At 42.1% G+C, this 26,478-nt stretch overlaps 1 protein-coding gene across 1 annotated transcript; it reads right to left on the reverse strand.

The window, feature by feature from the left end:
• LOC139463894 (beta-mannosidase-like) lies at positions 1-26,467 on the reverse strand. The gene is made up of 17 exons (XM_071245311.1): positions 26,357-26,467; positions 22,063-22,209; positions 21,019-21,167; positions 20,499-20,698; positions 20,067-20,134; positions 18,934-19,103; positions 18,330-18,489; positions 16,950-17,116; positions 16,379-16,516; positions 14,464-14,543; positions 11,662-11,852; positions 9,705-9,884; positions 9,423-9,520; positions 3,303-3,450; positions 2,775-3,103; positions 1,065-1,250; positions 1-348 (listed from the first exon to the last, which is right to left on the reverse strand). Exons 1-17 carry the CDS (start codon positions 26,460-26,462, stop codon positions 112-114), a joined length of 2,754 nt encoding a protein of 917 aa, XP_071101412.1. The 5' UTR covers positions 26,463-26,467; the 3' UTR covers positions 1-111.
• Positions 26,468-26,478: the final 11 nt, after the last annotated feature.

Consider the following 26,478-nt stretch of genomic DNA (forward strand, 5'->3'; position numbering starts at 1 on the left):
GCCCTCGGTCTTTTCAACTGCCCTCCTTCGTCGGGCAGTTAATGGAACACACTGGGCTTCTGCATATGATAATGCCCTGAAAAATAGCGTTACCCTTATATTATCTCATTTTCATGAAAACTGAATATCCATTAAAGATTTAGTTTTCAATGATCTTTTTACAGTTTCCAGGTCCACAGGGTCCCATGAGGTGAAGATGACTATACGAGAAGGCGCCATCATGAGAAATCCATTGTCAGAGAATCTGCCGGGGATGCCGATCGCGTCCAACCAAACAAATGGAGCGATGCGATTAGATCCAACAGTGACTTCAAACTCTGTGTTCGACATCATCGTAACATCAGTTACCTGCAAGCCAAATGGGAGGAAACGTGAACGTGGTGAAATGGAGTTTAATGTCATTTATTATCCATAGGGTTTGAAATAACCAAGTCCATAAAAATCGTTTGCAAATATCACTTCACGCACACCAGTGTATGGTTTACATCATCTGGCTGCCATTGTTGACGTTATTCGAATTCTATTGTGATGTAAGTTCCGAACGATGTTACACTAGAAATGACGTCATAACTGAAGATTGTTGACTTTATTCGACAATTGTGGTTTTCTAAGATGGCGGTCATGATCAGTGCATTTTTCTGAAGGTGAACTAAGGGATTAAGAAATAATTACACTCGCGTGTGTGTCAAACTGATTTTACGAAACTTATGTAATAATCTCTATGTTCAAGTTTATTTTACTCACACAGTGAAGAGCACTGTGCAATTGTCAGTGTGTCTGCGCTTGTACTGATCCAGGCTTATGCCGGTTTTATAGTACTAACCTTAACCCTGCATTCCCACACTACAGTTTAGCATGGAAAACCCCAATCAGACACATTATAATGATGAGCCGACCAGTCCATGGTTTATCCCCTAAATGCGGAGCTAACATCCTCCCCCATATAGCCTGAGTGAGTGAATACCCATGTCGGGAATCGAACCCGGGTTTTCCTCATAACGAGCGAACGCTGTAACCACTAGGCTACCCGACTGCCCCCATATCAGTCTGAGAGCACAACATACCATTACTTGAGCCTTGGCGAGTCCAGTGACGCTGTTGTAGTATGTGAGGGGGAGGTATGCGTTGATGCCGCTAGCTGGGTCGTTCAGGTACATGAAGAGGAAACAGCTGGACCTGCCTGGACAACCAGTGGCACTCACCAGAGTGTCAATATCTTGCTTGAAAACTGACTGGGACGACTTTTTCAGCTGCAAACCAAATCGCACTGTCTTCAATAAATTCAGGTAGTTTTTACACCTTTATCAGATTAGGAGTCTTATGTTTGTTGTTTTATGCCACACTCTGCAATGTTCCAGCTATATGATGGCTCAAGGATTGTCTGGCACTCATCAAACCTTGCCCTTGTATTGTTTACAGGTAATATTGAGATGATAGAAGAAATAGTCCTACATTTCAACGAACCCATTAATCCAGATTACAAACAGAAATTCAGTGACATCATCTACTTAACACAGGTTAGTGAAGTGAATGTGATGAAAAATTGTTTTCTGTTTTATTGACATACTCAGACAAATTCCAGCTATACAATGACATCCCATGGATAATTGAGCCTGGACCAAACCAGGGATTGATATTATGAGCAACATCCCACACCATTGCTGACACACGATTAACAAAGTCACTGATCCTGACCATCCGATCCGTTATGGGGATATCAAGTTAGAACTGATCCTCAGCAACCTATATTTGTCATACACGGCAACTTAATGATGATGAAGTGAATTGAACCAAGCTCCGACACCACCCACATAAGCGGAACTCCCCGGTTAAAAGCAGATTGAACAAGATGAAAACTCTCCATATGTGGCACAAAGCACAGCACACTTGTCTGCCTGATTGTCTGTGTCAGTGATTGATGTCATGAGCGACACCACACACACCGGCTGGATCATTATGCGTGAACTTCTACACACACTCACAATCTGATATAACAAAAATCTGAGGAGGCACAGGTGTCCCAGTCTAAGGCGCTGCGATTTGCTGTGCAGAGTCGCGTCCCTTGGGCACGCCAGGAACCTATGATCGTGGGTTCGAATCCCGGTTCGCCCCAATTATGTTTCTAGGTTTGTCAGCACCATACCCGTGCTCGTGGGTTTCACCGAAGTGGTAAACGTCTGAGACCTGCATCAATTTGTGCTTTCCTCCCACATTAAGCTGACACGCCGTGATATAACTGGAATATTGTTAAAAGCGACGCTAAGAATAATCTGGTGGGTCATAAAGAAAAGAGATTACATTTCTACTAGGGCTGGACGGGTTACTCGGGTACTCGGGTCGGGTGGGTACTGAGTAGGATCCGGGTACCCATAGAACTACCCGGACCCGTGGTTAGTCACGTGATATATTGTTTAATGACAAAAAATATCTGGAACTCTATGGTTACACTACAAGTTACTAATGTTCGTGTTTCTTTCTGATTATGCACCCATTCCTTCTGACTTCTCATGTGGTTGAATAAAGATATAACTTAAGTCGATTTCAGTGTATGCATGACCAGATTGTTCAATACATATATCTAAATACGTTTTGCCAGGGCTATGGTAAAAAAATTCCCAATTGGACATTTTGTACCCATTTCTTGAGTACCACAGCGGGTACTCGGGTAGGGTCGGGTAATAGGGGTGTGGGTACCCGGGTAGTAAATTGGGACTTGTCCCAGCTCTATTTTCTACTACTTGGTAAAGTGTCAACAACACTGTGGACTTGTTCACCTTGTATGTCACGTTCCATGTCCTGAGAGGAGTGAAGCTGTCCCATTGGTACATCTGAATGTAGAGAACTCCTGTGGTGGCCTCGGCTGTCTTCGTCATCAGATGCACGGCCTCTTCGCGGGGGAAGTTGGACTGGAGGAGGCTGATGAAGCTGGTGGCAGGGGTGAAGACGTTCATGCCGGTCTTGGTGTCCTTGACCTCGGTCAGGGGGATCTCGTCCACCACCATGTAGATGTTGAGGGAGTTGTCATCAGTGAAGGGGGAGATTAGAACGGGAGCGAAGAACTTCCGAGCATAGTAGTGCAGCATCTTCCATTTGCCTGTGTAGTCTGAGTTTGGACAATAAAACAAGTATTTATTGAATTTAACTTGTCTTAGACTTGTTGTTATGTTAATTTTGAACCCTGCTAAATCCCCTTTTGAACATAATTCAACATTTCTGTCAAATCCAGTAAAGGATAGCTATAATCTGAGAAAAAATAACGCCAGGACGTTCAACAGCAACAAAACTACAGACATGTAACTGACCTATGCCAGCCCATGTTGGTGCCTGCCAGATGTCATTGAGCTGCCAGTAGAGGGCGCCCATAGTCTGTCCCCGCCCATCTGACGTCATGTCGTTCTGCCAGCGGCGGTAGTGCTCACTCTGTGTCTGTATTGAAACAGCCTGGTTGATCTGCGAGAGAAATAAAGATTTCACGAAGTGTCCAGAATGTTGCTTTAATATAAAAATCAATATAACGTATTCGACGTAATAAGCGCCCCGCTCTAATAAGCGCCCATAGCGATAATTGATTACATATTAGCTAGTGAACAATCCCAATTAGCACTCCTTCTGATTGATCAATGTACACAACACTTTAATATTCACGTATAATACGCAATCGTGTGCTATATGCACCCTTAATTATGGCTAATTAAATTATGGAAAAATATATCTGTCGTACATAAACATTTCAGGCTGTCAGCATAAACCACGAAATTTACAATCTTTCAACTCTGTTTTTTCCACCAAAATAATATTCTAATAAGAGCCCACTATTTGTAATTTCGAGAGCGCCCTGGGCGCTTATTACGTTATTACGGTATGTATGACTGTTAGGATTCCCCACTGTGATAATGGAATCTTGAGAAGTGTGGCATAAAAAACTCAAACTCACTCACTCCAACAACAATAGTTCAGCAGGCCGGTTAAATGAGCTTGCTTTAAGATTTTGTCATAATGTTGACCATCACTTTCAAATATTGGTTATAAAACCAAAGCGACCTTTGGAAAGTGTTTGAGGTCATGTCACGGGTCAAGATCAAGTCAATGACACTTGATACATGTCATTCTTACTTTCCTAGCTAGAGGAATATGACCTGTTGAAAAGTTGAACTGCTTTAAATAGGAATTCTCTCAAACTGGAATGAGTGGGAAAGCAGGGTTTTACGCTGATTTTAGCAATATTCCAGGAATATCCCAGATATCACCAAGCATCGGCTTCACGCATTCTACCCATGTGGGGAATTGAACCCTGACCTTTGGATTGATAGGCAAACGCTCCAACCACAAGGCTACCCCACCGCCCCAAACTGGAATGATATCATAAAACCGGAAATGAAATTGCATAAAATGTCTTTATTTAGGTAGCACGTCATGTACGGGTTAGTATTGGTCTTCAGCAACCCATGCTTGTCCTACGAGGACACTAACAGGGTGGTCAGACTGTGACCTGATTAACACATGTTATCGTATCCCAATTGCGTAGATAGATGCTCATGATATCATTCACTGGTCCAGACCCTATTAACAGATTAATAGCAGACCACTGTCGTATAGCTGGAATGCAGCATTAAACAACAAACTTTCAATTATTAAAAAAGCAAGTGTCATGGGACTTTTAGGTGGAAGGTGTCATATGTTTTGCAGCCTGACTTTAGATTGGAAATGCTGTTATGTTCCCAATTATAGTCTGGAAGGTAATTTAAGGTACCGACGTTTACCTTCCAGACTATAGGCTAGCTAGCTGGGGGCAAGGTACTTTAAACTGATCTGAGGATTGAAGTTTTCCAATTCAATGATAAGGACATCAGACTGGAAGTGCATAATGATTTGCAACATGGGGTCTTGAGAAAACAGCCATGATGAGGCAACATCTGATTTGCTAACTTGCTACCTATCTTCTAATTAATTGTTAAGCATAAAAAAATAAACTAGTTTCATGTAAGGAAAGGATGTTGCATGCAGACAGACAAGCGTGCAGGCAGACAAGCAATCTGCTATTAACCAGACAAGCATGCAGACAGACAAGCGTGCAGGCAGACAAGCAATCTGCTATTAACCAGACAAGCATGCAGACAGACAAGCATGCAGGCAGACAAGCAATCTGCTATTAACCAGACAAGCATGCAGACAGACAAGCGTGCAGGCAGACAAGCAATCTGCTATTAACCAGACAAGCATGCAGACAGACAAGCATGCAGGCAGACAAGCAATCTGCTATTAACCAGACAAGCATGCAGACAGACAAGCGTGCAGGCAGACAAGCAATCTGCTATTAACCAGACAAGCATGCAGACAGACAAGCGTGCAGGCAGACAAGCAATCTGCTATTAACCAGACAAGCATGCAGACAGACAAGCATGCAGGCAGACAAGCAATCTGCTATTAACCAGACAAGCATGCAGACAGACAAGCATGCAGACAGACAAGCGTGCAGGCAGACAAGCAATCTGCTATTAACCAGTCAAGCATAGAGACAGACAAGCGTGCAGGCAGACAAGCAATCTGCTATTAACCAGACAAGTGTGCAGACAGACAAGCATGCAGACAGACAAGCGTGCAGGCAGACAAGCAATCTGCTATTAACCAGGGAGTTCCGCTAATGTGGGTGGTGTTGGAGCTGATGAGGCCACATCTGATTTGCTAACTTGCTAACACTCTTCTAATTAATTGTGAAGCATAAAAATTAAACTAGTTTTAGGTAAAGAAAGGGTGCTGCATGCAGACAAGCAGGCAGACAAGCAGGCAGACATGCAGACAGACAAGCGTGCAGACAGACAAGCGTGCAGACAGACAAGCGTGCAAACAGGCAAGCGTGCAGACAGACAAGACAGACAAGCGTGCAGACAGACAAGCGTGCAGACAGACAAGCGTGCAAACAGGCAAGCGTGCAGACAGACAAGACAGACAAGCGTGCAGACAGACAAGCGTGCAGACAGACAAGCGTGCAAACAGACAAGTGTGCAGACAGACAAGCGTGCAGACAGACAAGCGTGCAGACATGCTTGCAAACAGACAAGCGTGCAAACAGACAAGCGTGCAGACATGCAGACAGGCAAGCGTGCAAACATACAAGCGTGTAAACAGACAAGCATGCAGACAGGCAAGCGTGCAGACAGACAAGTGTGCAGACATGCAGACAGACAAGCGTGCAGACAGACAAGTGTGCAAACAGACAAGCGTGCAGACAGACAAGCATGCAGACAGACAAGTGTGCAAACAGACAAGCGTGCAGACAGACAAGCATGCAGACAGACAAGCAAGCAGACAGACAAGCGTGCAGACAAGTGTGCAGACATGAAGACAGACAAGCATGCAGACAGACAAGCTTGCAGACAAGTGTGCAGACATGAAGACAGGCAAGCATGCAGACAGACAAGCATGCAGACAGACAAGCGTGCAGACAGACAATCTTGCAAACAGACAAGTGTGCAGACATGCAGACAGACAAGCGTGCAGACATGCAGACAGACAAGTGTACAAACAGACAAGTGTGCAGACAGACAAGTGTGCAGACAGACAAGTGTGCAGACATGCAGACAGGCAAGCGTGCAAACAGACAAGCAGACAGACAAGCGTGCAGACATGCAGACAGGCAAGCGTGCACACGGACAAGCAGGCAGACAAGCAGGCAGACAAGCAGACAGACAAGCAGGCAGACAAGCATGCAGACAGACAAGCAGGCAGGCAAGCATGCAGACAGACAAGCGTGCAGACAAGTGTGCAGACAGACAGACATGCAGACAGACAAGCAGACAGACAGACATGCAGACAGATAAGCGCGCAGACAGACAAGTGTGCAGACAAGTGTGCAGACAGACAAGCGTGCAGACAGACCTGCAGACAGGCAAGCGTGCAGACAGACAAGCAGGCAGACAGACAAACAGACAAGCGTGCACACAGACAAACCGACAAGCAGGCAGACAGGCAAGCGTGCAGACAGACAAGCAGAAAGACAAGCCTGCAGACAGACAAGCGTGCAGATAGACAAGCAGACAGACATGCAGACAGACAAGCGTGCAGACAGACAAGCAGACAGACAAACGTGCAGACAGACAAGCAGACAGACAAGCGTGCAGACAGACAAGCAGACAGACAAGCATGCAGACAGACAAGCGTGCAGACAGACAAGCATGCATACAGACAAGCGTGCAGGCAGACAAGTGTGCAGGCAGACAAGCAATCTGCTATTAACCAGACAAGCATGCAGACAGACAAGCATGCAGGCAGACAAGCAATCTGCTATTAACCAGACAAGCATGCAGACAGACAAGCATGCAGACAGACAAGCGTGCAGGCAGACAAGCAATCTGCTATTAACCAGTCAAGCATAGAGACAGACAAGCGTGCAGGCAGACAAGCAATCTGCTATTAACCAGACAAGTGTGCAGACAGACAAGCATGCAGACAGACAAGCGTGCAGGCAGACAAGCAATCTGCTATTAACCAGGGAGTTCCGCTAATGTGGGTGGTGTTGGAGCTGATGAGGCCACATCTGATTTGCTAACTTGCTAACACTCTTCTAATTAATTGTGAAGCATAAAAATTAAACTAGTTTTAGGTAAAGAAAGGGTGCTGCATGCAGACAAGCAGGCAGACAAGCAGGCAGACATGCAGACAGACAAGCGTGCAGACAGACAAGCGTGCAGACAGACAAGCGTGCAAACAGGCAAGCGTGCAGACAGACAAGACAGACAAGCGTGCAGACAGACAAGCGTGCAGACAGACAAGCGTGCAAACAGGCAAGCGTGCAGACAGACAAGACAGACAAGCGTGCAGACAGACAAGCGTGCAGACAGACAAGCGTGCAAACAGACAAGTGTGCAGACAGACAAGCGTGCAGACAGACAAGCGTGCAGACATGCGTGCAAACAGACAAGCGTGCAAACAGACAAGCGTGCAGACATGCAGACAGGCAAGCGTGCAAACATACAAGCGTGTAAACAGACAAGCATGCAGACAGGCAAGCGTGCAGACAGACAAGTGTGCAGACATGCAGACAGACAAGCGTGCAGACAGACAAGTGTGCAAACAGACAAGCGTGCAGACAGACAAGCATGCAGACAGACAAGTGTGCAAACAGACAAGCGTGCAGACAGACAAGCATGCAGACAGACAAGCAAGCAGACAGACAAGCGTGCAGACAAGTGTGCAGACATGAAGACAGACAAGCATGCAGACAGACAAGCTTGCAGACAAGTGTGCAGACATGAAGACAGGCAAGCATGCAGACAGACAAGCATGCAGACAGACAAGCGTGCAGACAGACAATCTTGCAAACAGACAAGTGTGCAGACATGCAGACAGACAAGCGTGCAGACATGCAGACAGACAAGTGTACAAACAGACAAGTGTGCAGACAGACAAGTGTGCAGACAGACAAGTGTGCAGACATGCAGACAGGCAAGCGTGCAAACAGACAAGCAGACAGACAAGCGTGCAGACATGCAGACAGGCAAGCGTGCACACAGACAAGCAGGCAGACAAGCAGGCAGACAAGCAGACAGACAAGCAGGCAGACAAGCATGCAGACAGACAAGCAGGCAGGCAAGCATGCAGACAGACAAGCGTGCAGACAAGTGTGCAGACAGACAGACATGCAGACAGACAAGCAGACAGACAGACATGCAGACAGATAAGCGCGCAGACAGACAAGTGTGCAGACAAGTGTGCAGACAGACAAGCGTGCAGACAGACCTGCAGACAGGCAAGCGTGCAGACAGACAAGCAGGCAGACAGACAAACAGACAAGCGTGCACACAGACAAACCGACAAGCAGGCAGACAGGCAAGCGTGCAGACAGACAAGCAGAAAGACAAGCCTGCAGACAGACAAGCGTGCAGATAGACAAGCAGACAGACATGCAGACAGACAAGCGTGCAGACAGACAAGCAGACAGACAAACGTGCAGACAGACAAGCAGACAGACAAGCGTGCAGACAGACAAGCAGACAGACAAGCATGCAGACAGACAAGCGTGCAGACAGACAAGCATGCATACAGACAAGCGTGCAGGCAGACAAGTGTGCTGTGCAGTCTGCCACTTGTGAAGAGTTTTCATCTTTTCAATCTGCTTTTAACAAAGGAGTTGAGCCAAATATGGTTGGTGTCGGAGTTTGACTCAATTCATCATCATTAAGTTGCTGTGTATGTAGAACATAGGTTGCTGAGGACCACTTCTAACTAAACGGATAGGATAGTCAGGATCAGTGACTTCGTTAATTGTGTGTCAGCATTCCCAATGGTGTGGGATGTTGCTCATAATATCAATCTGTGGTTTGTCTGGTCCAGGCTCAATTATCCATGGGATGTCATCAGCTGGAATATTGCTGAGTGTGGCAATAAAACAGAAAACAATTTTTCATCACATTCACTTCACTCACCTGTGTTAAGTAGATGATGTCACTGAATTTCTGTTTGTAATCTGGATTAATGGGTTCGTTGAAATGTAGGACTATTTCTTCTATCATCTCAATATTACCTGTAAACAATACAATGGAAAGGTTTAATGAGCGCCAGATAATGTATGGATACATAATAAATCCGTGCAGTTAATGATAGATGTCAGGTTTCTGAAATAATAATGTCCTGAAAACTAGCGCTACCCTTATGATATTGCAAATTATGCTAAAATATAATATTTTATCCTGTAACTATAAACTGACCAAGAGGATGATGATTCCTGTGATAAGACATTGGACCCCAGTAGTCGAAGTCCCCCGAGTCAAACACATCTTCCAGGGTCTCGATGTCACACCAGGCCTGAATCCCGTATTCCGAGGCAAAGCGCGGGATGCGGTAATTTGAGTCCTTCCACAGGTCTGAGATGTAGTCGTAGAAGTGAACTGTTCAGAGAAAAAATACAAGTTGCTCAAAACATAGGCACTAACAACATCGTATATTTATCATGTTTATATACATATCCTATCTCACATTGTGCATTTTTATCCTTCTTCTTTGATCCTGGTGTGTAAACGATCCTAGAACAAAGCTTCCTGCTTCAATAAACACCTCACCCCAACACATCCCGTTCATCACTATGGTCACCATCTTAACTCTCTGAATGCCAAGTTTTTTTTCTGACGCACATTTTCCTAAGAGCGGAAAAGTGAAGGTTGGGCAAGAATTGTGCTTAAGCGGCACGGGATCTACCTCTGGCTATAAAATTACGCAGAGGTGGAGAATATTAAATTTCCTTTTTGATGGTGTAAAGTTAACTGTAAATATTAAACCAGTTTCAAAAAGATACACTTCTAAGTGTTGTCTGACTTTTTCTGCCTTGAAAAAACAGTTAATTTCTCCGCTTTTTATTGTACACCGATAAAAGTACTGTGCGACGATTTTTAAAATTTATTTACGGAAACTGTGAGCGAACAAAATACTGCCTAATATCTGAACGACATAACTATATATCAAATGGAGTTATATGCATATGTAAAACGACATACATTCAATGCCAAAAATAGTATACCGTATATGACGAAAACTGATTTTTCTCTATGACATCAAAAGTCGACAGAGAGGTTACACACGTACAAAGAAAAGGGGGCATAGGATAATATATTTTCGTGGTGTTTTGTTCACGAGGAACCAAACTATTCCAACACAAATATCTATAAACAAACTGTATACATTTAGTTATAAAAAAACCCCATAAGAAATGATGAAATCTTACTTTATAAAAAAGAGGTAATAGAGATATGGATAACTTAGTCCTTAGATTCCAACATTCTCCTGAATGTGTAAGTATAATTAGACTAATGTTGCACCATTATTATTATCATCAAATGTAATGAAATACCAAAAAGATGACACCATTGGTGATATAGATGAATAACCATGGCGCCATAGAAATTCCAAATAGGTGCACTATCCATTGACACTGCATCCCAAGGAATATGAAGAGGAGGTAACGACGATGGTCTGGATGAATGGGGACGTCTCCTGGGCGATTGATGGTGCAAAGTTTGTTTGTTTGTTGTTTAACGATGCACTCAGCAATATTCCAGCTATATGATGGCGGTCTGTAAATCATCGAGTCTGGACCGGACAATCCAGTCATTGACATCATGAGCATCGATCCATTCAATTGGGATCCGATGACATGCATCAACCAAGTCAGCGAGCCTGACCACCCAATCCCGTTAGGTGCTAAGTAACACAATGGACAGTGAGGAAGACGACATTGCGGACATTGGTTGTTGAAAAAACACACACCATGGCAGTCACTGCAAACGGTGTGAGGGTCACGAGGAGAAAAGATACATTTGAAATATTTGCAAGATGGGCATAACGGCTCCCTAACCCTTGTGTTATGTGTCTATAGCAGTTGTAATACGGAGACAGGTAAACCTCACCAAAAAATTATCCAATATTCTCTTGTGATCTAGTACGTCCGCATAAAGCGATTAGACAGAGAATGAGGGTGCGGTGAATATCAGCTGATCAGGTCACATTGGGTCGGGCCGCACAGGATTGCAGTGGTGGAGATATATACTCTATTTTGAATTTTTTTTTTTTTTTCAATTTAATGAAACACACTTATTAGCTATGCTGTATTTTGAAAACGGAAGCGTGAAAGTCAAGGAATATATATATGACATGTTTATTTTGATGACTTACTGTCGCCATACAGCTCGGAGCCAGGGTCCTTGGCTACCCAGCCCTCCTTCTCGGTCTCCTTGCCATCACTGGGGCTCGATGACAAATACAACCGTGTCGAGTCTTCCTTGTTGACGATAGTCTTGAGCGTTGTCACGTACAACTTGACGTAGTCATCGTAGTAGCGCTTGTAGTGTAAGTGGATGCCATACCTGAAATCCACATGACTTCAATTGTCTGCAAATGTCTGCAGTTGTCTGCAATTGTCTGCAGTTGTCTGCAATTGTCAGTTTTAAGAAAGTTTTGTTTGTTGTTTAACACCACGCCAAGCAATATTCCAGCTACATGACGATGGTCTGAAATTAATCGAGTCTGGAGCCAATTGAAAAAGGGAGATGGAATGGGATACCTATTTGTGAAAGAAAATGTAAACTGTGTTTTATTGATGATATTGGAGATGAATTTCACTATATTTTTAAATGTCCATATTTTACTTAAGAAAGAATTTTGTATATCCCACCTACATATTCAAAAAGACCTAATATGATTAAATTTCAAAGACTTTTCACTTGTAAAGAGATATCTGTATTAAAAAACCTTTGTAAATTCTGTAAATATGTAATGCAAATTGTAAAATCTTCCAGCTAACCACATATCCGCTATTATAATGTGTATTTTGCTGTCATTTTGTACCTCATATGCCGAGGATCTCGGCTGAGCGTAATAAAGTTCTGTTCTCTTCTGGAACAGACAATCCAGTGATTGACATCATAAGCATAAATCCATGCAAATGAGTATGGACCAGACAATCCAGTGGTTGACATTATGAGCATCAATCCATGCAATTGAGGTGCAAATGTGTTACCAGGTCATGCGATCAACCAACTCACCGAGCTAGACCACCGACCAACAAGTATAGGATGTTTGGGACCTATATTCTTACTTTGAATCCCCATTCCATCAGAGTGAATGTTATTACATGGGCTAGAAAATAAGCAGTTGTAAACTTGGTAGTTTGACCCTGCTTTCATTCAAGCATGTTTCTACATTCGATGTATATGTTTCAGGTTACTTTGCAAAATACTATCAAAGAACTGACTTCAATATTTTTTGCATTAATGGAGGTATAAATGTAAATATTTGTGTGCAAACTATGTATACAAATTTATACAAGTGTGCACACTGTTTTTTTCATTAATACCTCCATAAATACAAATACCATCTTCCCGAGGCAAGAGAGTTAACTGACTATAAAAGTCCAGTTTCCACCCTTGCCGAACTAGGCTGGTATTATGGAGTTACATTGCAAATACATACTGAAGTCAAGTCTTATAAGTATGTCAACAATAATAACTTCACAGACTGCTTACTTAATCGTTAACACAAACAGAACTGTAGACAACAGTACGAAATCAGTGACAACATTCAGCACTATAATGCAGATCAAGTGGGAAACAGTAGTCTGTTTGTGGGCATGGCCTAATAATTTGGTATTGCTTGGTTAACCAATCAAATGCCACAAAATTATGTGCAGTTTATTTATTTAGTACTTGTTTCATAATATACATCACCAGAAAGTATTTTATTAAATGATGTGATTTCAAAGTGTGACCATCAGGTATCAGGAAGTTATTATAAGTTAACGAGTATAACTGCTGTTACTATATACCGTCATCCATTCATCATCAGCTGCTCTCTCTGTTACTAGAGAGGGTGACAGACTGATGGAGGAGGAGGGTAGAAGATCAGCTCATTCATCATCTTTTCTCGTTCTTCTTTATTTTCTTAATATCAAATATGTAAAATATATTTCATCGAAAGTGAACTTCGAAAAAGGAATCATGATCAGAAATTGGTGTGGGTTTTAGGCTGCTTGTACTAGTCCTGACTAATGTTGGTTTTATAGTGCTAGCACACTGAGATACCATGCCGTAGTCTAACATAGATTACCCACTCACCAAGCCAGCCAGTCCTTGTTTTATCCCCTTAATGCCAAGCGCAAGGCAGGGTAACAACATGTACCATGTTTTAACGTCACTTCTTATGACACAATCAGGGATTGAACCACTAAGCTTCAGCATGCCAGCAGCCACTCTACCCATTAGACCATGGAGTGTCAATTCAAAAAGTTTGTTTGATTGTTGTTTGTTTGTTTGTTGTTTAACGCTGCACTCCATTATTCCACCATTATGACGGTGGTCTGTAAATAATCGAGTCTGGACCAGACAATCCAGTGACTGAAATCATGGAAATCCATCTCGAAAATTGGAATACGATGAGATGCATCAATCAAGTCAGCGAGCCCGACAACCCGATCCCGTTAGTTGCCTCTTATGACAAGCATAGTCGCCTTTTACAGCAAGTATGGGTTGCTGAAGAACTTTTCTCAACCTGGATCTTCCCCTCGTATGATATATGGAGCCATCAATAACGGATTAACGGCAGATTCTACATAGAGAATCTCACCCGAGTGTCTTTTGATATCAAATATATCAACACGAGTTGATAAAAGTGGAAAAATTCCGAGGCTTGCCGAGATTTTATTTATCATCCAACATCATGCTTCCAACTTTTTCAGTTTGTAGACAGTAATTAGCAGTGTCTTCAGTGTAAAAAATACTGCTAACCGCTTCAGTAGCAGAGCCATTTGTGATGTCATTTAATTGTGACGTCATGATAACCAGTGACATCACAATGGTCTACAAAGCATTGTGATGCAATTTCATTACAGCGATATCTACAGTGTAGATATCGCTTGATCACATCCAAGGACATCTCCTGTGGGAGCCAGTTTTGGATGATAAATGTCACTCTCATACCCACCAGTCCTGTCTTAGTCCTTTCTCATTCTCATTATTTCCTGCCCACAGTACTATGCATGGATGATGCCTGATTCGTCGAACCTGTGGATAAACGCCAGCAACATGTCATTCTAGAATGCACTGTATCAGCGAATAACACCCATCATTTTTTTCACATCAGCTTCAATTATCATTATTGTCGGACAACCGACAACTACAGTGGAATCGGTACACTTTGGAATTCTGGGTAAATATACAGGTCTCCAGCAACCTGTGTGTGTAGTTGTAAGAGGCAATTTGATTTGTATATTTGGATAGGGTGGTCTGGCTCAATGTCTTGGTTGATTACATGTCTTTGTATTAGGGCTGGGACGGGTAACTCGGGTACTCGGGTAGGGTGGGTACTGAGTAGGAACCGGGTACCCACCCTAACCGGACCCGTGGTTAGTCACGTGATATATTGTTAATGACAAAAATCATCTAGAACTTCCACGGTTGCGCTGTAAGTGACTAATGTTCGCATTTCTTTCTGACTATGCATGCATTCTTTCCGACTTTATATCTTTGAATGGAGATAAAACTTCAGTGTATGAATGACCAGATCATTTTATATGAGTATCTAAATACATTTTGCCAGGGCTATGGTCAAACTATTCCTAATCGGACATTTGTACCTATCTCGTGAGACCAACAGCGGGTACCCGGGTAGGGTCATATAATAGTGGGGTGAGTACCAGGGTAGTAAATTTAGACTCGTCCCAGCCCTACTTTGTATCCTAAATGCGTCGATCATTGGATTGTCTGGTCCAGCCTGAAGTATTTACAGACCACTGTCATGTATTGGAATATTGCTGAGTGCTGTGTTAAACAACAATCAGTTGAATCTGTCTAAACCAGACATGCAAGGACAGGCAATTAAAGTCTGGCTGTGACAGCTCTCTGACTCTAGCAGAGAGTTACCCCTGTTTCAGAGCTCTAGACAGGCTTTTGCTTATTCGTGTATTTTACCCAGGGGTTTGATTGTGATAAGGTATCCACAAGTTTTCGAGGGTATTCAAAGTTTTTGTACCCACCTGTTTCTTGACATATGGGTAGTTAAACTTGAAAACCTGTTTTGTAACAATCCGGGTAAAAACTAAATGTGTGTGTGTGTCCAGATTTATCAGCTTATTCATTTATAAAAATGTTGTGCTCTGGTGTGTGCTATATGTTATCCTAGTGTGTGATATATGTTATCCAAGCGTGTGATGTATTTTATCCTAGTGTGTGATATATGTTATCCAAGTGTGTGATGTATTTTATCCTAGTGTGTGATATATGTTATCCTAGTGTGTGCTATACATTATCCTAGAGTGTGCTATATGATATCCTAGTGGGTGCTATATGTTATTCTAGTGTGTGATATATGTTATCCTAATTATCCTAGTGTGTGATATGTTATCCTAAATATCCTAGTGAGTGATATGTTATCCTAGTGTGCTATATACAATATCCAAATGTTATATACTTTATCCTCATGTAGTGTGTGATATATGAAATCCTAGTGTGATATATACGTTATCCTAGTGTGTTAATACATTATCCTAGCGTGTGACATATGTTATCTTAGTGTTGGATATATGTTATCCTAGCATGTGATACATGTATATGTAATCCTAGTGTTATATATGTAATCCTAGTGTTATATATGTTATCCTAGCTGATATATGTTATCCAAATGGATATAGGTTATCCTAGTGTGTGATATACATTATCCTAGTGTGTGATATATATCATGTATATTATCCTTGTGTGATATGCATTAGCCTAGTGTGTGCTATATGTTATACTTGTGTGTGACATATGTAATGTGGGTTATATGTTATTCTAGAGTGAGATACATATGTGCTGTATGTTATTCTAATGTGTGATGTATGTTATAAATCCTTGTGTCATACCTGGTGTGTGATTTCTTGTGACACGGTACCAAGGAAGTCTGGAGTAGTGGGATAGAGTGCGACACTAAACATCAGGTCCTGCCAGATCATGATGCCAAACTCGTCCGCGATATCATAAAAATCTTCCGATTCATAAACCTGCAAAGAAAATATGCCAAACAAAACTTAAATACATAGACTAAAAAAAGGCATATTGCACCATGGCACAAAAAAAATTACAAACATATCTTATTCCATATTCTTTGATTTGTATATATACATGAAGTAATTTAAGAATTTAGGCTGTGCATTCCGGTTTATATAATTATATCTCCATAAACGCCAACAAATAGTGAAGACAATTTTTACAAACTAACTGCATACCTAATTATTAACTCAAGAAACTGTACACAATGATACAAAATCAGTGACATCATTCAAGGCAATAACACCACACTGCCTACTAAAGTTTCCACTAGTGGGCATTGCAATTCTTTTTCCGTTTATCGAAAAAAGACGCAAAAATAATTGCTTGATTAGCCCAACATGGATAAGTTGTAACTTTTTTATTAACTAATAATATTATACTTGCCCCTCCTCCCCAAACCCTCATTGAGTTGATGTGGACTTCAGCAGCTGATTGGAGCAGACGGCGCAATCTTTTTTTGGTAATATTTTCCTGAAAATTGTCCGCAGGGATCCAATTTGATCCCTTGAAGAAAACCGGTACATCGTTTATCTTGAAGTAGAATGTTAAACCTGTGGAACAATGTCAGGGTCATTTTAACATTGTAGTGTAACACTGCATTCAATGCTACGATATGAAATGAAGCATTCTAAGCTCTTCCTGTTTTGGGGTTCTGTTGTCGGTAAGATAGAAGTGACCTTGACCAAGCCATCACACTATACTGTAAAGCATTGAAAACGCAAAAAGTGAAATTAACGCAAAACCAAATTTTATATGCTGTGTACTACAATTACACTCAGATAACTTAGTTCCACATTAGAAAAAGACAAGTGTTATTGGAATTTTAATGCAGAGGAAATGGAGCACACGAGGGTTCCCAAGACAAAGTCAGTACTGGGTATGACCGTCTCTGGTTGCATTGCATGCCACACAACGCCCTCTCATGGACACTATCAGTCTCTGGATAACAGTTTGTGGTATCCTACGCCACTCATGTTGCAGGACAAGTGCGAGTTCTCTAACGTTGGCAATTTGAGGTCGACGTGCAATGCACTGTCCCAGGTCCTTAGGTAGTCCCACAAGTGCTCCAGGGGCAATAATGCAGGCCGTGGCATAACAGATCCGTTATTCTGTGCCAGGAAGTCCATAGAGGCACGTGCTTTATGTGCTCTGGCTTTGTCCTGTTGGAAAGTATGCAGCTCTTGGTGTTGCAGAAATAGACCACAGCGTGCATTAATGTGACCTATGCATACATGGAGCTGTGTTCTGTGAGGAAAACTGATATCGCCCCAAACAATCACACTTCCGCCTCCCCATCGATCAGTCTGCACAACACAATCATCGTGATAACGTTCCCCACGGCGATGCCATACCCATATACTTCATTCGAGTTCCTGACAACAGTTTTTGAGCTTCCTTCACTTCTAACCATGGGGTATTTTCATTGTTCTTTTCCAGCTATCAACTTTTTATGGATTCACGTTGGTGTGTTTTCAAAGGGGTCAGTATATATTTACAATAAGTGGGAAAGTTGTAATTCCTATTTGGAAATTTTTGCTGAAATTTGCTGCAGACTTCGCGCCGAATATCAGCCTCGGAGCAGGTCTAGATAAATCCCTGAATTTCAATATAGTCCTCGCTATCCAAAATGCCACAAGAATCTATTTTGCAAGCAAGCAAGTCTCTTGATTTTAAGCAACGTACTGTAAGTGTTTACCAACACATTTCAAATAACGGTATTCTACTGCTGGGGATTTTAAGAATGCTTAACACAACCCCACCCACCTGAGTTGTTGCCGACAGGATCCTGCACCAGCTCTACAGTACGGAATCCCACCCGACGTTGTTTGTTGGACACCTCATTGTTGCTGGTGAAGGTGACGTTGACGTTGTAACGAGTCTGGTTCCCATAACCATTCGGCCACCATCTGTCGATTTTCTCACTCTAGATATGGGACAAACAGACAGCCAGTCAGGTCCCAGCTTACATCATTCTGTCACATGATCATTTCCTGTCCTACAGATGAAGGTCTGTGCCTCTGTCTGTCTGTTGTCTACCCCACCCCACCCACTCCCCATCCCCCCTTGATAGGGTACATAGACGTATACACTCATTATTTAATTTTGCAAAATACTTCTCATACAGTGTGTAACCATATCATCTCCCTTCTGTTCAGCCCTAGATTTTCCAACTAAATCTCCAATCTTACTTCAGCACAATTACAATTTAAATCTAAATGCAGTTGCTTGTTTCTATCAAAATTATATATTTTCAGAGACTATGCATAGTCTAAAAAACATGTAGCCTCCCTCTTTAAATTTTGTACAATATTTCTCATACAGTGTTCATTATCCAGTACTAGAAGCTCCCGCCAACTCCGGAACTTACGCTAGGAATGGTGATTGTGAAGTTGGATGAACTGTTTGTTGGTGTGAGTGTCAGTGGCATTGACTTCACCACCGATGTCCCGACAACGTTGGTGGTGAGGACGCCCGACACAGAACCCCCGCTGACATCGAAGTACACGCCCACATCCAGCATCCACTCTCCCCCCGATCCTAGAAATGGACAAGACAAGGACAGTGGGTGTTTATCAGGTACAAATAAGAAGCACAACATTTTGACATCAGATTCGATTATTTACAAGGGGCAATGATACAATTTGTTTGATAGGCATTACTTAGAAGTTGACGGATGACAAGATAGACCCAATTTTATGGATAACACCTTCTTTAATACTGTAAAAAGCGACATTTCGGTATAGATCCTGATACCGTTGTCAAGCAAGTCTAATTAATGATGCATTGCTGTATAACGTAATAGCTGGTACCCACAGTTTGATAAAATCAAGCCCATGAAAGTATGACAAATTACACAAAACACAGGAATTAGTGTTTGTTTGTTGTTTAACACCGCACTCAGTAATATTTCTGCTATATGACGGTGGTCTGTAAATAATCGAGTCTGGACCAGACAATCTAATGATTTACTTCACGAGCATCGATCCACGCAATTGGGATACGATGACATGCATCAACCAAGTCAGCGAGCCTGAACACCCAATCCTGTTAGTCAACTTTTAACAGGAATTAGTGATGTATTATGGTAAATAAATCTTAGAGTGAGTGAGTGAGTGAGTGAGTGAGTGAGTGAGTGAGTGAGTGAGTGAGTATGTTTTTACATCTCTTTCAGCAATATTCAAGCAGTATCTCGGTGGGTTACACCACAAATGGGCTTCACACATTATACCCATATCGAGAATCGAATACGGGTGCTCGGCGTGGACTAGGCTACCAAACTGCCCCAAGAGGCATTTAGTCTGTAGACTGATACTGTGTGTGGACAAGTAAGGGTTAGGAATATTTTGACATGCACTTGGTGCATGTAGACATAACTATTAGGTTGCACTTTTCATTAATAGGTGCAACTGGTGCATGTACATTGTATGTACAGCTAAATCGAGCTCTGTACACAGATCTTTCCCCTGAATCACTGCAGTACACTGGTTTGTCTTACAATACCTCTTGTTGTTGCCATTGACAGTTCACGGATAACTGAAGTATTGAATGCCTCGATATAGATATCTTTCCTAGAAAGAAAGAAGAAAAGTTAATTCATTCTTTCAAAAGACCATGTATATACGTATTTGTCTCATTCATGATATAACAATGTATTTGACTGAGAACATGGAACGATTTAGTGTTTCTCCAATGTATCCATCTTCCCGAGGCAAGAGAGTTAACTGACTTTATAAGTCCAGTTTCCACCCTTGCCGAACTAGGCTGGAATTCCTGGGCTCGATCGTAGCACCACCAGTGGTAAATAAGAGTTATGTCTGGTCTAACATGTCTAAGCCTCTCCTATGGACCAATCAGATTCCACCTCTCGCATCACTTGCATTTGTTTCATATTCCCTGTGTTGGGAACGAAGGTCACCAGTTCAGTGTGCTTACCATATTCCCTGTGTTGGGAAAGAAGGCCCCCAGTCCCAGCTGAAAGAACACTGCTCCTTTCTGATCATGTTGACATGACATTCTCCGTTCTGTGCCTTGGGTGGACAATCATTGGGGATGTCATAGGCAGACGCATTGGCCTTCTGTTCAGCAACCTTTACAGCAGAGTCAAACTCAATGCTAATTGTGTTGTCCCCTACCTGAAAAATATGACAAAGAGTTAGTTGTTCTGTGTTCTTCATGTTTTCTCAACCAATTACCATTTACATAAGACACACCACTCAAGATATCTTTTGCTTAATTTTGACAGAAATGTATTTCTTTCCAAGTGGAATACATGACTTTAAATAGTTAAAATGTTAGCTATGAGGAAAACCAAGATGGCCACCAAAATGGCAGAAAAGAAAGCAGATGTCTTTGACCTTGTGGAACAGACAGGTCAGATGAGATCACTTAGTTTAAAAACTCATAAATAGACAAGAGAGAAAACATAATTCTGTTACATGAAAAACATTCCTACCTTGGCAGCATTTTTGATGTCGTAGACATACTGGACAAACATGTTCTCTGATGTCCCGACCTTCTGGTCGTTGATGAAGACGGTTGAGAAGGTGTCCAGACCGTCACAGACAAGATGGAGGGCAGAGGCAGACAGGTCTGCTGAACTCACTACAAAACATCAGCTGTAGTAATGACCTCATACAATACATCAGCTGCAGTAATGACCTCATACAATACATCAGATGTAGCAATGACCTCATACAATACATCAGATGTAGTAATGACCTCATACAAAACAGCAGATGTAGTAATGACCTCATACAATACATCAGCTGTAGTAATGACCTCATACAATACATCAGATGTAGTAATGACCTCATACAAAACATCAGATGTAGCAATGACCTCATACAACACATCAGATTTAGCAATAGTCTCATACATCAGATGTATTAATGACCTCATACAATACATCAGATGTAGTAAGGACCTCATACAATACATCGGATGTAGTAAGGACCTCATACAATACATCACATGTAGCAATAGCCTCATACAATACATCAGATGTAGTAATGACCTCATACAATACATCAGATGTAGTAAGGACCTCATACTATACATCAGATGTAGCAATGACCTCATACAATACATCAGATGTAGCAATGACCTCATACAAAACATCAGATGTAGTAATGACCTCATACAATACATCAGATGTAGCAATGACCTCATACAAAACATCAGATGTAGTAATGACCTCATACAATACATCAGATGTAGCAATAGCCTCATACAATACATCAGATGTAGTAATGACCTCATACAATACATCAGATGTAGTAAGGACCTCATACTATACATCAGATGTAGCAATGACCTCATACAATACATCAGATGTAGCAATGACCTCATACAAAACATCAGATGTAGTAATGACCTCATACAAAACATAAGATGTAGTAACGACCTCATCAGCTATTTTTGTGCTTCTTACATATCACATGGAGTCTGTGTTCTTATAATCAGTTAATTACATGGCTCTCGTTCGTTCTGCTCTTACACTGAAAGGTGCGTGTGTACGTCCAGTCTTCTCGTCCAATCCATCGTAGTTTGACATCGTTGTCCCGGTACAGCGGATCTGGAATCAGCTTGTTGGTGTACAGGGCTGTGTACATGCTGCCTGGCACACTGGCAGGAATCCTCTCACCTGGAACAACCACCATTGTTGCAACACAGGCAGGGCGCCATCAACTGTTACCTAGCAGCATTTGTAGCTCACCTGGCTATGTAGCTCACCTACATGTGCTTGAACATTTTCAATCCCATTAAAATCAGATCTTGGTTCTTGTTACTGCTAAACAAAGATATGATTGGTTGGTTGGTTGGTTTGTTGTTTAATGCCGCACTCAGCAATATTCCAGCTATATGACGGTGGTCTGTAAATAATTGAGTCTGGACAAGACAATCCAGTGATTAATATCAGAAGCACTGATCCATACAATTGGGATTGATAAGATGCATCTACCAAGTCAGCGAGTCTGACCACCTGATCCCATTAGACGCCTTTTACGGCAAACATGGTCGCCTTTCAGGGCAATGTGAAGCCCATTTCTGGTAACCCCCGCTGTGATATTGCTGGAATATTGCTAAAAGCGGCGTAAAACCATACTCACTCACTCACTTTCACGGCAAGCATGGGCAGGCAAGGGTTGAGAACAAACTTTGGTGAACTGTGGCCAACCAATAAAATGACTAACAAAAAGTCGACATTAGCTAATCAGAAATCAGTGATCTTCCACTAAACGGCATGCCAGACAATGCTTTGAACAATATTTTGGCAAAGTTTGATTCAAAATTTGAAAACTGATCCATAGAACATTCTTGAATGTCTCACAGATGTCAGAGATTGTATGGCTGTATTTCCCGCGGGCTATACAAAGTCTCTGCTGTTAAATTTTTTATCCCACTGAAGTGAGAGATAGATTTGACTGAATTGGTCGCACTGTCAGTAATTGTTACTCGGATTATGTGTTAACCTTTTCAAGGTAACATGACCAGAAAACACATTTTGACTGTCGGTTTGCTGATCTGGTAAGAGACGATTCTGACGTGACCCGTAATGGGATGTCCTCAGATCTTTGTTCAGGAACCAGGATCTGATTATAAAACACAAACAGGTGAAGGCAATGTAGCATTGTGGGTTGGGTGACAAGTATGGAAAAGTTGACAGAGAAAACTCCAACCAGAGTACGAGGAGTATGAAGCCTTTTATTAAGTGATTTTGGTTTGTTTGTTGTTTACCGCCGCACTCAGCAATATTCTAGAAATGACGCGTTCTGTAAATAATCGAGTCTGGACCAGACAATCCATTTATTGACATCATGAGCATCAGTCTACACAATTGGGATACAATGACATGCATCAACCAAGTCAGCGAGCCTGATCCCGTTAGTCGCCTCTTTTTGACAAGCATAACTTACTGATGACCTATTCCCTCCCCTTATCTTTACTGGTCTATTGTTAAGTTAAGATTGAATGAGTATGTTATGCTGCTTTCAACAGTATTTTTGTAACACACAGTGTCAACTTCGTGTTGTGCCAAAATCCTAAACTTAGGCTAGTTGTAGACAAGTTCGCACTTCAGTGAAATTTACAAACTCAGGTCAGTGCTGAAAACCTAAGGATCCTAATCATGCATTTCATTCTCAGCTCCCTGGGGAGTATACAACCTAAGCTACCTGTGAGGCACTGGAAGGTTACACTTCCATCTCATCCTACTGGGTACCCATACACTGCTTGGTGAACAGAGGCATATTTTGATCAATTTTAGTCACATTGCTAAGGAAAAAAAACCCATGCGCTACATGTGCTTCAGTGTGGGGCAGGACTTTGGCCTTGTCTCAGATTTGCCTTTCCAACTTGCCATTTCTTATCGGAAGCATAACTCTGTGAACTGTCAGCTTGCAAATCTCACAGGTGAGGTCAAACTGACATCTGTTTTCCTGGGATCATGTGAGAAAATCTTCCTAATCTCATATGCTCTATTTTTTTCATTTGTTAATCAATGCTGAAGTCAAAAATATTCCTGCCATATCATGACAGCTTCAAAATAACTGAGTGGACCAGACAATTATGTGATTGACATTTTGACCTCTCCGATACCCTCAGGGTACAAAGCCACATAATCAATGACGTCACCTACCTTGACTATCCAATACTTTCAACTTATCTCTTATGACAAGCATAGGTTTCTAGGGACCTCTTCTAACTGGGAATCCCCATGGCAACTCGTTAATAGTACCACCACCACCTGGGATCCTGAGACCTTTACATTAACCAACCCCGGGGATTTTGCAAATATTTCAAACTAAGTGACTTTGGCAGTCAAACTGGGGGAAATTGTTATTTGAATTCAAAATTGGGATATTTTAAAGTTGACATTTTGTCCCCTTTTTTCATTAGGAGGTATTTTAACTTCAATCAGCACATTAGTGTCAAATCAAGTACTGAAACCTAATCAATCCTCAATATCATGTTTACTGGTGTTGTTATCAGGGAAATAGAAGTTTCCTCTACAAAGCCAGAACATTAGTGATAACTACAGAACATAAATTTAGAAAATGTCCATTCCAATTTGTGATTGTTTGCTGACATTTGCTGCAGACTTGGGGCTTGACATGACCCTATGAGCAGGCTAGATAAACCCTTGAACCCTAATGCTAAACTGTCATACTTACAAGAACACACATTAAAGTAAAGGGACGGTGTGTGTGTGTGTGTGCTGCAGCAGTTATAGTAATACCCCTCTCAGACACAGTTTACTGACTCCGAGCCGACCAGTCCTTGTTTTAGCCCCTTAATGCCAAGCGCCAGACAGGGTAACAACAAGTACCATCTTTTAACATCTTTTGGAATGACACGGCCGGGGATCAAACCCCGGACCTTCCGCTCTCCGACGGACGCTCTACCACTGGACCACGGAGGCGGTCCACTGCATTAGGACCCACAGACTTTAGAAACTGCAGGCCCTGACTAAACACCTCGGCCCACTTGAAAAAAACTGCAAAGTTCTAATTGTGACAAATAAATCAACACGTTATTTCACTGCAGGCCATAAGGACCCATACGACTTTGAAACTACAGGCCTGACACGAGCCCTACCTGCCACTGGTCTACGGGCAGGCGCTTATTTTGAACACTGATACCTACTATGTGCGGCAAGATGTTTAACTGATAGGAAATAAGGTGATTAGAACTGCAAAACTACCCTGTAGTCATTTACAAAGCCCTGGAAAAATGGCCCCTTGGCCTTGGATCCCCTTAATGATCAATCAACCCGAGCTTTAGTGGATATTATAGTTTCTATAGTGGTTCCTAATATTCTTCATACAAAAATGTCAAGAAAGCAGGATGAAATGGTTTAGTGTCAAATATTCTGGCTACTGGAAACTGGCCTGGAACATTCATACAAGCCACTTTCACCCGCTATATTTATTCAGTAATGAGTCAAAAGCAGACTCACTGTTGTGGCGTCACTTCCCTTGCTTATTCCTCCCTCGTTCCTTACTATATGATACACATTATCCTTACTGTGTTCCCTACTACACTTGTCTGTCACAAAATCACCCAACAAATTATTTAATACCATATCATTCATGCATACCCGCGAGTTCAAAGTCTGGCGCCTGACTCCTGGAACCGTTTTCAGTTCGCGCCATATTGGCTCATTCCTCACCACTTGGTATCTAGTAGATTACGGAATGGGACGAGAGTGACAAATGGCATCTGGATCATTCGTAAGCATCGGTAGACTAAAGTCAAGAGAAGTCATGCCTACCTGTAGGCATTCAACCTTTTTTGTTTAGTTGTAATGGCTTAGGCATGACGAGGTAAATTTGCACTTAGTTACACAGTAGCTCAGTCAGTTAGCTGTAGGGCTTACAATCCAAATGTCGCTAGTTCGTGTCCGACGGACTCTCACAAAAACTGTCTTTGAGACCAGTGACATATGGCAAGAGATCATCCTCACAAGAAGTTGTGGTACTGTATTCTAAAGGTGCTCCTAATATATTCTGAGAAAAAGATTTCAACAGCTACCACACACAGTAGCACACGTCACTCGGTCTATAAAACTCAAGGTCTTATTTCAGTCCATGTTTACTAACATACCCTAAACTCGGACCTTTATATAACTGACTAGATTATGGAAGGAACTTGTAAACACCTCAGCTGTTTACCGTTACTGGCGTTAGTCTGAATCTCTGATGACAGCCCTGCATTACGTGTAAAGAGAACATTTTAGAAAGCACGCATGTTTCTTAAATATGAAGAGTACATCAATGAATGTCCCTCACCTCTAACATTGTTAAGAAGAGTCCAATTCCCAGACAGATCAACAACATCGGCATATGAAACCGACACAAGAGCAGCTAACAGCGCACAGCTGAAACCTCCCGCCATGTTGTTGTCATGTGAC

Source organism: Haliotis cracherodii, unplaced genomic scaffold, assembly GCF_022045235.1.
Source record: "Haliotis cracherodii isolate W230 unplaced genomic scaffold, xgHalCrac1.p SCAF_16, whole genome shotgun sequence".
NCBI classification, from domain to species: domain Eukaryota; kingdom Metazoa; phylum Mollusca; class Gastropoda; order Lepetellida; family Haliotidae; genus Haliotis; species Haliotis cracherodii.

What these genes read in the sequence shown, in the direction of transcription:
- LOC139463894 (XM_071245311.1), bottom strand. Translation starts at nt 26,462, where the DNA reads ATGGCGGGAGGTTTCAGCTGTGCGCTGTTAGCTGCTCTTGTGTCGGTT. An exon ending in TCTTCTTAACAATGTTAGAG is followed by an intron (nt 22,210 to 26,356) that starts GTGAGGGACATT and finishes TGGTTGTTCCAG; the next exon opens with GTGAGAGGATTCCTGCCAGT. An exon ending in TTCCCAACACAGGGAATATG is followed by an intron (nt 20,135 to 20,498) that starts GTAAGCACACTG and finishes CTTTCTTTCTAG; the next exon opens with GAAAGATATCTATATCGAGG.